Below are 16,292 nucleotides of genomic sequence, written 5' to 3'. Positions count from 1 at the left end.
AAAGAGCTGTTAGTATGTGCTGAAGTTTCTTTAAACGTGACAGTTTATTTCGTTCATCTACAAAGCCTCTCTCACACGTCCTTTTTCCCGTCTGTTTCTTCTTCACTCACATTCTCTTTGTAAAGTTAATCTGCAGCTCCATGTTGTTAAACTCTCTCCTTCTATTCCGTTCAGAGGTTATATATTGTGATGTTATACATAGTTCGGTGAAAACTCTAAATCTGAGCTGCGCGTACATCAGATTATCGTGTAATTCATGGGACAAACTAAGTCAAAACAATCTAATTCAAATGATCCATGCTGTGTTATTGTAACTATAAGTTACAACTTATTTGTGTACGTTTTCATATTATTTAAATAATATGAAATTAACAATATTATTTTATCACATGTATAAAATCAAGTTGTACTAGATTTACAACTCGTCTGACACATGATTTCTTCTAAAGCTGATGTTGAGATCCGTGTTGAAGCTGCAGATCTGCAGGTTGGAGAGCAGGAAGAAGAGGGAGGATCATCGGGATCAGATTCCAGGAAGAGGACACACTTTGGATTTAACCCTTTTATATCAGACATCCGTTTAGGAGTAAATGTCTTTTTACTTCAACTCATATTTAGTCAGAAATAATCATGAAAAATGTAATTAAGTTTTCATTTTAGATGGATGAATTATTTTATTGTTAATTCTGGAATATAACACTCTCCATATGTAGAAAGAGCAGCAGTGCCCCCTGGTGGTGAGTTATAAAAGCTCAACATAAACCCAAGAGTGAACAATCTATCATAGTAATAATAATAATAATAAAAACACAAATAAAAAAAGACTTCAGTGCATCAACAAGAGGAAAGTTTTCAGTGATGCAGATTATTGATACAGCGTGATCAGTACAACCAGCATTTAGCTCAGAAAACAATGTGGAAAGAGAAATGTCATCAAATGAAGTTGAAAAGTGGAGATGTACTTTTGTTCTTTATCCTCAACTTCCTCAATCACGTCATTTTGATCCAGTTTGTTATTTCACTGGTCTTGGCTTCATCAAATGACACATCCAGGGACAGAAGCCGTGCATAGGTGTTCATCCTGTCCAGGTGTTGGAAGGTGAAGTGAAGCCGAAGCCATCGCTTCATCCACTGATCTGTTGGCACGGTAGGAAAACTGATAGGAATCCACTGTGTCGGGAACAATGGAGTTGATGTGGGTTAAAAAAAGATGATCTGCTCTGTTGGTCTCTGGAGAAGGTTTAATGAAAATGTCTCTCCACATTTCTAGTCCATGAAAGAAGGCAGATTTTATGTCCATCAAATGCAGTGTCCATTGTTTTTGATAACTTCCTGCCACAAGGAGCCTCAGAGACTGAAGCACAGGTTGGAGATTCCTTCTGTAGCAGAAACTTGCACTTCCTCAAAACCTTGTGCAACAAGCCTGGCTTTTGGTACCAGTCCATTTTCCATCTCTTTCAAAGTGCAAACTCAACGATTGGAGATGCACTTTTGTAATAATAATTACAACAATAATAAAAATAATAATATGATAATGGAGGGAGGACTTTGCTGTTTCAGAGCTGAGACCACTTGCCTTCATGGAGAGGGACATGAATTCCTTCATGAATAAGGACTAAAAATAACATTAAAGGTATTTAGAATATATTGAACGATGCCATTAGGAAAAGTTCAAGACAGACTAATTATCCACAATATTTAACCAATAAAGATGAAGTCATTAATGATATGAATGAGGTGGTTAATCATTTTAACAGGTATTTTGTGAGTTTTGGACCAAAGCTGGCAGAAAAATGTGTGATCCTGGATCAGCTGATGGATGGAAGGAAACATTAATAAGTAGAAATCCAGATTCAATGTTTCTCACAGCTGTGGAGGAGAGAGAAATCATAGATATTGTAAGTAAATGTAAAAACAAGGTGTCAACTGACTGTGGTGATATGACAATAGTCAAAAAGGTTATTGATGGATTGTTAACTGACATACAGCTGTAATCAGTCACTCAGAACTGGGACATTTCCAAAAAAAAAAATTAAAACTGCTAAAGTCCTCCCACTGTACAGAACTGGAGACAGACACCAATTCACTAATTACAGGCCTGATTCTTTACTCCCAACATTTTCTAAGATCTTAGAAAAAGTATTTATTTACAGGTTGGACAAATTAATGCCAATCAAAAGGCCACGCCCCTAATTACGCATTAAACTTCTTGCTTTATATAATTCCAACCTGCCACAATACGAGGAAAAAGAGTCTTCAAACCCCTGCAGAAAACCTGTGGGTGATTCATGCATGAATGAACCGTCATTCTGAGTTTGGGGGTTAGTTTGGGATCTTTATTCCCTCTAGTGGTTAAATGTTGGAAACTGCACCTTTAAATGAGTCTTGTATATCTATATATTTCACACCAAAATCAGTTTGATAGTTTGATCAGTTTGATATTTAAATGTTTTGATGTCTCAAAGACTTACCATGTGTATTATTTTGAGATCCATTGCAATAAAAGTTTCTTCACAACATAAATGTTTTATGACAAATAATAAAGAACACATGAATTAAAAAATATTTTTATTTTATTTATTGATATTAACAATCAGAAGCTTATCATATAAATTGCGTCAGCTCTCATTGTGTCGGAAAAAATAAAACTCTTTCTAAACCTTCTTGCTTGTGTTGTTTTCTCAGATGTAAATCACTTTGGATAAAAGCGTCTGCTAAATGACAGAAGTCGTAGTAAACCAGTGAGGAAAAGAATATTGTATGCATTTTGTTCTAATTACTTTCGTTGGTAAATGAAATACTTACTGTAACTGTGAGAAGGAACTATGTCATTTGTTCAGACTCCACTGCAGCCCTTCAAAGTTTGAATTCAAAGAAAACAATAAGAGAAGATCTAGTATTGGAAATATTAATGGTATTGTGGAGGTTATGCAGAACTGGAATTACTGTGCAGTTTTGTTGGGTTCCTGCCCACATGGGTGTTGATGGCAATGAGAAAGCAGACAATATTGCTAAAAGAGCATTGAAATTGAGTAGTGAGGTAATTATGGAAATTCCTTTTGGTAAAGGTGAAGCAAAATCATGAATTAGAAAGGCAGTGAGGGATTCATGGCAGAAGGTGTGGGACAACGGTGTAAAAGGGAGACATTTTTATAACATACAGAAGTCAATTAACGTGAAGGTTTTCAAAGGAAAGTGTAGGAGAGAGGAAGTCATCATTGCTAGATTAAGATTAGGTCATACTAGTTTAAAATCAACTCTGTATTTAATGTCAAAGTCCGTGTGTGATAAATGTGATGAGTGTGATGTCACAGAGAATGTAGAGCATGTGATTCTTAAATGTGGCAAGTATGAGGTAGAAAGGAACGCTTTAAGAGACAGGATGTACGAGCTGGGACGGGAATGGAGTTTAGTAGGTTATTAGGGAGGAGTGAGGTGATGAGGGATTGTTATAAGGAAATCCTTGTCTTTCTTAAAGATGCAGGGATAGATAATAAGATTTAAATGTGGTTATCTTATTTCATTTAGGTATTTCCTTTTTTCCCCCTTTAAGTTAGACTGTAACTTGGTGTAATAATGATCCTGATGTTACACACTCCGGTACAGCAGGTGGCGGTAGAACCTAATAACGTTGGTTGTGATCCGCCATTAAACCTAGAGAAGAAGAAGGAGAGGACGGTTCTGTTGTTTCCTTTCTTTTTCCTCTTCAACAATGTCTAAGGTGAATCATCTGAGAGAGTTTATCGGTCAGCGACTAACAGCAGCTGCTGTAGAAATATTGTCAGTGTTTGAAAAAAGCATCTTGGAGTATGAAGAAGAGCTCGACCGTCAGCGCAGACTGTTGGACCTCGCCTGGAAACCTGAAATCAGACTCCACAGAGTCGGTACGTAACCCTGGAAAGTTGAATGAATGAACACATGAGTATGACTCCTACAACATCCCTTTGTTTCCAGTTAAAAGCCGTGGTGATGAAGCAAACCAACTAAATGGGAAACTCCCCAGCTCAAGCAGCTGCTGATGTGGGATTCGGAAACATCCCGAACTAACTTGTTGTTCTGTTTACTTGGTGCTGCCTTTCATGCTCCATTCACACTCTGGACCAGACTGATATTTCACACTTTACACTTAATCCTTTATTCTGTAGAAAAGATGCAGATCACAGTGGCCCCGTGTAGATTTTTTTTTTTTAGATTCATTTATTCAGCACAGTATAAAAAACAGAACAAGTAACATACAAATGTAAAAGAGAGATTGGTAATGTGCTAGGCTGAGGCAAAAAGCCCAAGGGGCTTATACGAGGCCTCTACCTGTAAAATACAGCAAAATATTGTACAAAGATTTAAAACATGCAGAATACATGATTGCAGTCTAAAAACAAAGACAAAGCAAATAAACAGCAGCATGAATAGAATACATGGTATCTACATGATTAAAGAAAAAAATAACAAATCTAGAAATATCATTAGGTAATCTGATCAATTAAATGTGTCCTGAGTTTACGTTTAAAATGATTGAATGAAGTAGAGGTAGACGAGATTGCTGTAGGTGTTCCATAACTGTATCTGATGGAGAACTGACACAAACCAGTACGGAACTTCTGGAGATTTAAATGATTAGCCTGTCTTGTATTAAAATGGTGCATATCACTGTTGAACTGAAAACAATCTTTACATGGCAAAGAAAATGAAACTGGCAGGAACAATACTTTGAAAATAAAATTGCAGGTTTAATATGTATTTAACTTAAAGATGGGTAAAATATTGAGTTGTTTGAAAAGAGGGGCAGAATGTGCAGACCAATTACTGTGTGTGGCTAAACTATGGAATTTACCAATTATACCAATAGATTTAAGTATTTTTTACAGACGTGGTTGATGTGGTTTTTCTAGCTTAAACTTTCATTGATAATTACACCAAGGAAGGTTGTTGATGTAACCTGGGTGAGCGGGTCATCTCCTATAGACAGACCGCTGTTAGATTTACAATATATTTTATTTATTGATGCAAATATAATAAAATTAGATTTTTTTTATATTCAGTGATAGTTTGTTAATTTTAAACCATTTTGAAATGTTTTGTAAATCGTGATTAGCCTTTCCCATTAAAGATGAAAAATCATTATGTGAAATAAATACGTTTGTATCATCGGAAAAAAGTACAGGAAACAAGGAGGACGAGGCTGCGGCCAAATCATTTATATGAATCAAAAATAACAGGGGCCCTAGTATAGACCCCTGGGGGACCCCGCATTTTAAGGCGGCCCTCTCTGATGATTTAACATCAATTATAACAAATTGCTGACACGTATGAATATAATTGAAACGCCACACATGAGTGATTCCAGCAAATCCACAGTGTAATAATTTTTGAAGAAGAATATCAAAATTAACTGTGTCAAAAGCTTTGGATAAATCAAGAAAGATTCCCAAAGCGTATTAATTATTATTGATTGCAGTGTGAATTTTATCAACCAATTGAGATACAATCCATAGGATATCCCCGCTGGACAAATCTAGAGCTCATCTCTGATGCCTTGTCTATGAAATCCTCTGCCCTTGGGGTTGGGGGTCGGCTTGGGGGGTCTGGGGCGCGGGCCTCCGGTGGCCCCTGGGGGGCGGTGGGGGGGGCCGCGGGGCCCTGTCCCTGGCCGCTAGGGGCCTGTGGGGGGGGTTGCCTCATGGCGATGGGGGGGGTTGCTGGGGGGGCTCGGGCAGGGGGCTGTGGCTTGGGCGTCTCCGGGTCTCCCGGGGGGGGCTGGGCCGTGGACGTGGGGGTCCCACTCGGTGGGCCCGGCCCTGCCTGGATGGGGGGTGGCTGTCTGCGCTGGGGGGGCATTGCTGCCTTGGTCCTCCGTCGCTGGGCAGGGGCCAAGTGGCCCTGCGGATGTGGGGACTCCGTGACCCTTGGGATGTCCGCCGGGGTGGCCTCGGGGGGGGGGGGTGGGGCCGGGTCCGGGGATCGGGCCTCCCCTGACCGGGGGGTGCACGGGCGGGCGCGGCGGCGGGGTGGCACCATTCCCAGGTGTCTATGTCTTATGTTGTCAGTATGAATGGGAGGATGTTGGACCGTTTCCCCCTCCGTCTGGGGGCTCCGGCGGCGCCGGGGGCGCCCCTGGAGGTACGGTGGGGCCCTGGCCCGGCTCGGAGGGCCGGCCCCCGTCTACTGAATGGCCGGTAGGGGGACGCGGGTGTCTTATCAGGGCCGGCTTTGCTGGTCCTGCTTCCTGGCTTCGGCCTCCGCTCCCCCTCCTTCCCCCCCTACACGATTCATACGCACATAGGCGAAGGGCGGGGGGTCCGGGTCGTGGGGGGCACTGTCCCGCGTGGCCCGGCACTCCCCGCCTCACGGTTTTAACAGCAAAATAGACACTGCACATTCAACACTTAATAAATACATTTGACAAGGACACGTAGTTCGGGAGGGGGGGGGGTCGGTGTCAAATCGATACTTGGCCCTCCCCCCTCCCTGTTTTCATGGCATTAATCACATGCACTCAACACCAGGGGCGGGAGGGGGTCCCACATCACCCGCGTTCCCTCACCGGCCTCGGATAGGTGGGTCGGGATACCCGGGCCTGGCGGGGCTCGCCGTGCAGCCTGGGGTGCCTTCTGGCGGAGCTGGACCCCCCCGGGGAGGGGGAAACGGTGCGTGATTGTGTGTCTGTGTCGGTGAGAATGCGGTATGGAAGGGTCCTGCCATGGAGGATTTGGGCCTCCATTGGCAGGACATCAAAACTTAATAATTTATCAATATTATATTATACAAAGATGGTTATTATTATTATTATTATTATTATTATTATTATTATTATTATTATTATTAGTAGTAGTAGTAGTAGTAGTAGTATTATTAGTATTATTATTATGTATAGTATATCATATTATTATTATTATTAGTATAGATATCGGATAGTTGAATGGATGATTGAATGGGATGCCTAGGTCTGGGGCCCTCCATTGTCGGGCCTGCACGGGTGTCGCCTTGTTGGGGGGTTCCCTCTCTCCGGGCCCGTCTCTGGTCCCCCCCGCTGCCTCTGCGGCGGGGCGCCCCTCTGGTCTTGGAGGGCCACTTTCGTGGGGGGCGGGTGCGCCTGCCCGCGTCGGCGGCCGGGGCGGCTCTGTCTCTCCGGGCAGGCTGGCCCCCTGCCGGGTGGGGGTCGTTGGCCTGAAGGGTGAGGGCCTCCTGGCCGCGTGTCCGGCCCGGACCGGGTGGCCGGGGATTGCCTGGGTCGCGGTCCGCCGCCGCGGGATCCCTGGCTGCTTCTTCCCGCGCCGTGGGGGCCCCGCCCGCGGGCCCCCTCGGCCGCCGCCGGGGGGGGGGGGGGCCTCGCAGGCGGTGGGTTGCCTCCCTCCTACTTATCCCCTCTGTGGGGTTGCCGGGGGCCTGGGTTCCGGGCTCTTTCCGTGTCGGCCTCTGGTCAACAAGGCCCCGGTCCCCCCCCCCCCCCCCCCCGACTACCAAGGACTGCCCCCCCATCCCCCTCTACGTTACATTAACGTAAAAACTCCAATCCTGTAACTTTTGCACAGACTCATATCCGGCACTTTACAAACCTCATTGTACCTCATTGTACATTTCTGTCTACTTTTTACCTATCCTAAGTTTCTAAGTCACTTTTGTACAGACTCACCCGGCACTTTAAAACCTCATTTTGTACATTTCCGGTCTACATTTTATTTTACTGTCTATACTTTTTATTGTTTATACATTTCATTCTATTTTATTTTATCTCTTATATATTTGTTTTTATATTTGTATTGTGTTGCACCAATCCCCATAACAAATTCCTCATGTGAAAACTTGGCAATAAACCCCTTTCTGATTCTGATTCTGATTCTGGTCTCGCGGGTGGCGGGGTTGCTCCCCCCCCTCCCCCACTATAGCTACACTTCAGGTGGAACTTTGTTTGGTTTATTACAGTGATTCTTAACCATAGGGCCGCGGCCCACACTTGGGCCGCGAGCGCCATCTAGTGGGCGGCAAAAAGAATTCAGTTTTGTACGTGTGGGCCGCGAGGGCCGCAGGACTGCATAGCAACTCCCAACAAAATGATGAGAAGAAGACACTGAGCTAGCTGTACGTGTAATAGTAAGATAAATGGTGTGTATTTACAGAGTAAATCCTTAATTTTGCACAGAGTACGTTTAGATCCGCCAGGATCAGGGATCGATTACTTGGGTCTGCGCCCAGAGCGAGCGAGCGCGGCGTGATCATTTATCCCGGCGCGTCCCCGCGGCCGGGAGGTCGGCTGAGGCTGCCGCTCGGGCGGCGGCTCCGTCGTTAGTGGTGAAATATGGTAGATTTAGATGCGTGGGCTGTCGTGTCTGCTGGACTGGACTGTTCGGGCTTTCGAAAAAGCATCGGAGTGTGTGTGTGTGTGTGTGTGTGTGTGTGTGTGTGTGTGTGTGTGTGTGTGTGTGTGTGTGTGTGTGTGTGTGTGTGTGTGTGTGTGTGTGTGTGTGTGTGTGTGTGTGTGTGTGTGTGTGTGTGTGTGTGTGTGTGTGTGTGTGTGTGTGTGTGTGTGTGTGTGTGTGTGTTGTAAGGCGGCGCTCCGTGTGGGTAATTAGATTGACTATATATATATATATATATATATATATAAAATGTATATATATAAAAATGTGTTGAGACAATTAACAAAGAAAAGGGGAAATTCAAACTGCTGGTAGAGAAATAAAATAAGATAGATTTTATTTTATTTTTCAAATGTTATTTTATTTTTAAGAGAAAAAAATATGTTTAATTCAAGTTACACATGTTAAGTGGCAAATATGTACTCTTTTTAATATAACAGTCAGATACAGATGTTGATACAACTATGAGGCTACTTGAATATATATATATATATATATATATATATATATATATATATATATATATATATTATATTATTTAATGGGCCCCGGGCCACTCTGTACTGAAAAAATTGGGCCCCAAGGTCAGAAAGGTTAAGAACCCCTGGTTTATTACACACACACACACACACACACACACACACACACACACACACACACACACACACACACACACACACACACACACACACACACACACACACACATAGTCACTTAGTCACACACATGATCATATACATACACACACACACACATAGACATACACACTGGCTTGTTCACCTGCATGCTGGCTCTCTAGTTTTTGGGTTTAGGTAGCGATAGCTTAGCTCAGACTGCGATCAGATCTTTAGGTCGATTGCTGGTATTGTTTTGGTTGGCTCCGTGCCGGTTTCGTGCTTTGTTTGTGGTTTTTTGTTGCAGATTTCCAGTGCTTGACGTGTGTTTCCGTGTGTTACTGCTTCCTGGATTGGCAGTGGATGTCGTCACCCCCCCCCCCCCCCCCCCCCAAAAAAAAAAAAAATAAAATCACTGGGTTTGTATGTGTATATTTATGTATGTGTACGCATATGTATGCGTATATATATGTATATATATTAAATATAGTAATAATGCACATATATATACTTTTGGTTTCTACCGTCATGGTATCAATCATTAATATGTGTGCAGACAAGGGAGAAAAAAAAAAATCCTCTGTACTGCTGCAAATTCTCAGGAGTCTAAAAAAGGGTAGGCCTCTTTTGAGGGGAGGAGGATGAAAACTACTAGCCAATAAGAACGTATTTCCTTTGGTTTCTTTGCGGTAGAGTGAAGTGGATAAGGAGCCATTCTTTTTTTCAACCCACATATCTAGAAAATGAACTTTTTCATTACTATACTCCATTGTAAATTGGAGGTTGCTGTCGAAGCTATTCAGTAAGGTAAAAAAGTATTCCAGTTCATTAGCATCAGCTTTAATTAGACAGAAGATGTCATCAATGAATCTGTACCATTTTAAGATTTTTGGCAAAAAAATATTGTGCTCAGGATTTCACACAAAGTTTTTTTCAAAGTGACTCACGTATAGATTTGTGTAATTCGGAGCACAAATAGAGCTTGTACCAGATCCTTGTAAATAATATTCATCACCATTAAAGTTAAAGTAGTTTTTCTTCATGATGAAAGTAGCTAAGTCAACAATAAACTTACCCGGGGGCATGAGTAAGTCCTGCAAATACAACTTTTAGACTTCTCTACCTCCATCATGGGGAATATTAGTGTAGAGACTGGGGATGACAAAGGTGACCAACAGAAGATCATCAGGAAGGTTAGTGAGGTTAAAGATCTTATAAATGAAATCCGTGGAGTCTCTAATATACAGTGCCTTGCCCCCCTTGAACTTTGTGACCTTTTGCTACATTTCAGGCTTCAAACATAAAGATATAAAACTGTAATTTTTTGTGAAGAATCAACAATTGGGACACAATCATGAAGTGGAACGAAATTTATTGGATATTTCAAACTTTTTTTAACAAATAAAAAACTGAAAAATTGGGTTTGCAAAATTATTAACCCCCCTTAAGTTAATACTTTGTAGCGCCACCTTTTGCTGCGATTACAGCTGTAAGTCGCTTGGGGTTTGTCTCTATCAGTTTTGCACATTGAGAGACTGAACTTTTTGCCCATTCCTCCTTGCAAAGCTCAGTGAGGTTGGATGGAGAGCTTTTGTGAACAGCAGTTTTCAGTTCTTTCCACAAATTCTCGATTGGATTCAGGTCTGGACTTTGACTTGGCCATTCTAACACCTGGATATGTTTTTTGTGAACCATTCCATTGTAGATTTTGCTTTATGTTTTGGATCATTGTCTTGTTGGAAGACAAATCTCCGTCCCAGTCTCAGGTCTTTTGCAGACTCCATCAGGTTTTCTTCCAGAATGGTCCTGTATTTGGCTCCATCCATCTTCCCATCAATTTTAACCATCTTCCCTGTCCCTGCTGAAGAAAAGCAGGCCCAAACCATGATGCTGCCACCACCATGTTTGACAGTGGGGATGGTGTGTTGAGGGTGATGAGCTGTGTTGCTTTTACGCCAAACATAACGTCTTGCATTGTTGCCAAAAAGTTTGATTTTGGTCTCATCTGACCAGAGCACCTTCTTCCACATGTTTGGTGTGTCTCCCAGGTGGCTTGTGGCAAACTTTAAACGACACTTTGTATGGATATCTTTAAGAAATGGCTGTCTTCTTGCCACTCTATAAAGGCCAGAATTGTGCAGTATACGACTGATTGTTGTCGTATGGACAGAGTCTCCCACCTCAGCTGTAGAGCTCTGCGGTTCATCCAGAGTGATCATGGGCCTCTTGGCTGCATCTCTGATCAGTCTTCTCCTTGTATGAGCTGAAAGTGTAGAGGGACGGCCAGGTCTTGGTAGATTTGCAGTGGTCTGATACTCCTTCCATTTCAATATTATCGCTTGCACAGTGCTCCTTGGGATGTTTAAAAGCTTGGGAAATATTTTGTATCCAAATCCAGCTTTAAACTTCTCCATAACAGTATTTCGGACCTGCCTGGTGTGTCCCTTGTTCTTCATGATGCTCTCTGCGCTTTAAACGGACCTCTGAGACGATCACGGTGCAGGTGCATTTAGACGGAGACGTGATTACACACTGGTGGATTCCATTTATCATCATTACTCATTTAGGTCAACACTGGATCATTCAGAGATCCTCACTGAACTTCTGGACAGAGTTTGCTGCACTGAAAATAAAGGGGGTGAATAATTTTGCACGGCCACTTTTTCAGTTTTTTATTTGTTAAAAAAGTTTGAAATATCCAATACATTTCACTCCACTTCAGGATTGTATCCCACTTGTTGTTGATTCTTCACAACAAATTGCAGTTTTATATCTTTATGTTTGAAGCCTAAAATGTGGCAAAAAGTCACCAAGTTCAAGGGGGCCAAATACTTTCGCAAGGCACTGTACGCTGGTAGTGTTTGGACATAAGGTTTGATATAGTGATCCACAAACTCTGACAAAGGTGATAGTAAAGCTTTCATCTGGGCCACAATAGGGTGACCCAGAGGATTTGACAGGCTTTTGTGCACTTTGGGTAGTGTGTAAAGATAAGATGAGATAATCTTTATTGTCTCCCTTGAGAGAAATTTGTCTTGGACAAAACTAGAGACTCCAGGCGCCACATATATAACAAAACATATAAAATCACAATAAACAAATAACACATTGTCATATCCCCCCGCTCTTTGCATGCCCTCCCGCAATGTCCTGAAAACACCTCTACACAAAAAAAACCCTTGCTACAGCAACATTATTGCACATCCCTCTATTCATACAGCAGCACACTCGTTATTGCACATTCCACCCTTCACACACACACACACACACACACACACACACACACACACACACACACACACACACACACACACACACACACACACACACACACAGCTCATTTCCTGTTATTGAGTAACTTAATTGATAATGGAATAAATGAGAATTTATATCTATTGAGCTTACAGCTTGGCAACCTATACCTTCTGGACAAAGACTGGACAAACGAGATGCTGACAATACAAAAATTCACAAGAATTCAGAAATGGTCAACCTGAAATGCAACAACTTTATTCTTCAACTCTCTCTGCTCATAGAGGTGTTCATATGCAGGACTTGTAGTTGGATCGTTATATATGACGCGGAAGAAGCTATTTCTAGAACAACAACTTTATTCTTCAACTGTCTCGATACCAACGCAGTAACACAAGAGTACAGTCACAGTGCCGCCTAATGGTCACACAGAGTAATGCACTTGTTTTCAAATATACTACATAGATGAAGGGGAAGACCGAAGGTTCAGGACAAACTTTAAACCTCACAAATACAACCAAACAATCAACACTGGGAAGCAATTTTGACTTGTTAAAATCCTATCTTTTTGTCCCTTTTTGAAATTCCAGAACTCCCACAAGAAAATGTTTGTAAGGTGGAGGAAGACGGGGTTTCCAGTGTCCAGCACCTGGATAACCTGGAGAGGAGCTGCCCGGACCAGGAGGAACCAGGGCATCCACAGACTACAGAACTGGAGGAAGACTCCAGCGGTCAGGAGATGAAGCACGAGGACGTAGAGGTGGATGTCTCATTGGTCAATGTCGCAGATGTGAAAGTTGAAAATGGTGAACCAGGACCAAACTGTGGCCAGCTGCTGTTGCACACTTCTCCTGAAGCTCAAAACAAAGATGAGGAAGGGACTGAAAGTTTACGCTCAGACTCCAGTAAAACTGCAGATCCGGAGCCAATGAGACGACACGGTGACCACGAAGATGCTGCTGTCCCGTCAGACAGCAACTGTAAATCAAAGCTGACCAGGACCCACACGGGGAAGAAGGTATTTTCTTTCAGCACTTGCAGAAAAGAGTTCAGTAAAAGTCGTATTTTAATGGATCACATGAAGATCCACACTGGCGAAAGGCCATACCTGTGCAACACCTGCAACAAAACCTTTACTAGATCATCATCTCTTAAACGCCACATAACCATGCACACGGGCGAGAAGCCCTACATCTGCAAAACATGTGGAAAAAGTTACAGGCTACGTTCCCACCTGGTGGATCACTCGAGGATCCACACGGGCGAGAAGCCCTACATCTGCAAAACATGTGGAAAAAGTTACAGGCTACGTTCCCACCTGGTGAATCACTCGAGGACCCACACCGGTGAAAAGCCGTACCTGTGCAACACCTGTGGAAAAACCTTTACTCAATCATCAAATCTTAAAAGCCACATAACCATGCACACGGGCGAGAAGCCCTACATCTGCAAAACATGTGGAAAAAGTTACAGGCTACGTTCCCAGCTAGTGATTCACTCGAGGATCCACACCGGTGAAAAGCCGTACCTGTGCAACACCTGCAGCAAAACCTTTACTAGATCATCATATCTTAAAAGCCACATAACCACACACACGGGCGAGAAGCGATATTTGTGCAAGACGTGCAACAAAGGTTTTAACCGCAGAATTGATTTGCTGAGTCACATGAAAAATCACCCGGAGGAGAAGTCTGGTGACTCGTGACAAATGAAGCTCATGTTGTCGTCCTCCGGGGGCAGCTGTCCACTCCTGTCTGACCCACAGAAGAAAAACCCGCAGAAGTCCAACCACCACCTCCTGTTGCTGATGAGCCTAATCCCCTCCCCACAAGGGTTGCAGGTTTAACCCGGATTTATGCTTCTCCGTCAACTTGGTCAACCGACGCAGAGGGAACGATGTGGTTGTGTACTTTTTTTTTTAAAGTTCTTCATTGAGTTTGTTTGAATCACTGTTCCTTCTTAAAATCGTTATTTGTTGCTGTTGGTGACTTGCTGTCTCCAGGGTGCAAATAAAGAGCTGTTAGTATGTGCTGAAGTTTCTTTAAACGTTTATTTCGTTCATCTACAAAGCCTCTCTCACATGTCCTTTTTCCCATCTGTTTTCTTCTTCACTCACATTCTCTTTGTAAAGTTAATCTGCAGCTCCATGTTGTTAAACTCTCTCCATCTACTCCGTTCAGAGTTTAGTTCAAGTACGTTTAGTTCACGTATTATATTTACGTGTTCAGTTTTTACAATCTTCCTATGAAAAACATGAAGAAACTTCAGAGAAACAAGGACAAAAGAAGAAACGCAACAATCAACACGTCAGAAACAGAACAGCCAACCATCTGTCACCATTTTATAAACTTTAATATCTGCAGCATTAAACAAAAAAACTTGAAGATTTCAGAAGTCAGTGCAGTCAGATACGGTTTGCCTTTATTTCCCTTTTTAAAACGTTTTTATTAGTGCTGCCCAACGATTAAAATTTTTAATCTTAATTAATCCATGATTTCTGTAATTAACTATACGATTAATCGTGATTAATTACATAATAATTGCAAATGTATTCACACATTTTGTGCTGTTCTAAATTACCTCAAGGTATTTTTTTATGTTTTTAATACTGTTAACAACATGAGAAAGGGCAACTATGCTGCTTTATGTCAATGTTTATTCAACTTTCCACAAAAAAAGCTTTTGACCTGAAATTAACATTCCTTCATAAATACAAACACAATGTAGTCCCCAACTTTACACTTGTAAAGACTAACTTAAGATTCCTTGTTTTTTTTAAGCAGCTGAACCATAGGCTATGCATCATAAACATATGGAGGAAAATAAAAGGCTCCAAAAATATCCCCTTCTCCTAAGCGGGATCAAAACAGGGGGATACAAAAACTAAATTACAAACAAATAAAGTGCACATGTAACAGCAGGGAGTAACCCAACCTATAAAGTGCAGCCGTTTCCTCACCTGATCCTCAGAGCTCAGCCATAAACTTGTGCGAATCGCAGCGTGCGTGCGCCCGTCTGTGCGCGTGTGTGCGGGGGGCATTATTGAGTTTTATGTAAAGCGCTTTGCGTTGCATTTTTTATTTTGTAAGAAAAGCGCTTTACAAATAAAGTTTGATTTGACTGGTCCTTTTTTGCAAGCTGCTACAGCGTTGTCTGCTTTTGACGAGAGGGGAGGGGGGGAGGGGCTGGCTGCAAATGGTATTTGAGACTCGACGTACTTCGATGGTAATTCATTTCAAATCGACAGTACATGCAGATAACTTCAGTCTTGTCCAGCGAACCATCTGGCATCTTTTTGAAAGTGAACCAACCGTTCAAAAGTCTTAATTCTCCATCTTTCAATCCACCATACTTTTCCTCCAGCTACAGGTGCCGTCGACCGGCAGAAATGATATCATGCCTTTTTTTTTTTTTTTTTAATCGTGCGTTTAAAAAAATTGTCAGCGTTAAGAGGACGTGAAGTTAACGCGTCGTTAATGCATTAAGTTGGACAGCCCTAGTTTTTATTGATTTAGAAAACAAGAACATTTGGTTTAAAGATGAATGAGGAAATGAGTGTGATGTGGGATACACATCGCGATACTTGAGTCACGATACAATACGATATTGCAGTATTCAAATTTTGCGATATATTGTGATGTTATACATAGTTTGCTGAAAACTGTAAAAGGCTTTAAGCATTTTAAATCTGAGCTGCACGTACATCAGATTATCGTGATAATTCATGGGACAAACTAAGTCAAAACAGTGTAATTCAAATGATCCATGCTGTGTTATTGTAACTATAAGTTACAACATATTTGTGTACGTTTTTCATATTATTTAAATAATATAAAATTAACAATATTATTGAATCACATGTATAAAATCAAGTTGTACTAGATTTACAACTCGTCTGACACATGATTTCTTCTAAAGCTGATGTTGAGATCCGTGTTGAAGCTGCAGATCTGCAGGTTGGAGAGCAGGAAGAAGAGGGAGGATCATCGGGATCAGATTCCAGGAAGAGGACAGACTTTGGATTTAACCTTTTTATATCAGACATCCGTTTAGGAGTAAATGTCTTTTTTAC

At 42.1% G+C, this 16,292-nt stretch overlaps 1 protein-coding gene across 1 annotated transcript; it reads left to right on the top strand.

The window, feature by feature from the left end:
* The first annotated feature begins 3,664 nt into the window (after positions 1-3,664).
* LOC133440760 (uncharacterized) lies at positions 3,665-15,612 on the top strand. Its single transcript, XM_061718077.1, has 3 exons — positions 3,665-3,884; positions 12,811-13,281; positions 15,584-15,612. The coding sequence occupies exons 1-3, from the start codon at positions 3,713-3,715 to the stop codon at positions 15,610-15,612; spliced, it is 672 nt and encodes a 223-aa protein (XP_061574061.1). The 5' UTR covers positions 3,665-3,712.
* Positions 15,613-16,292: the final 680 nt, after the last annotated feature.

This window comes from Cololabis saira, chromosome 3 (genome assembly GCF_033807715.1).
Source record: "Cololabis saira isolate AMF1-May2022 chromosome 3, fColSai1.1, whole genome shotgun sequence".
NCBI lineage: Eukaryota > Metazoa > Chordata > Actinopteri > Beloniformes > Belonidae > Cololabis > Cololabis saira.
The sequence above is the reverse complement of the archived record's forward strand: the minus strand, read 5'-3'. Positions and strand labels throughout refer to the sequence as shown.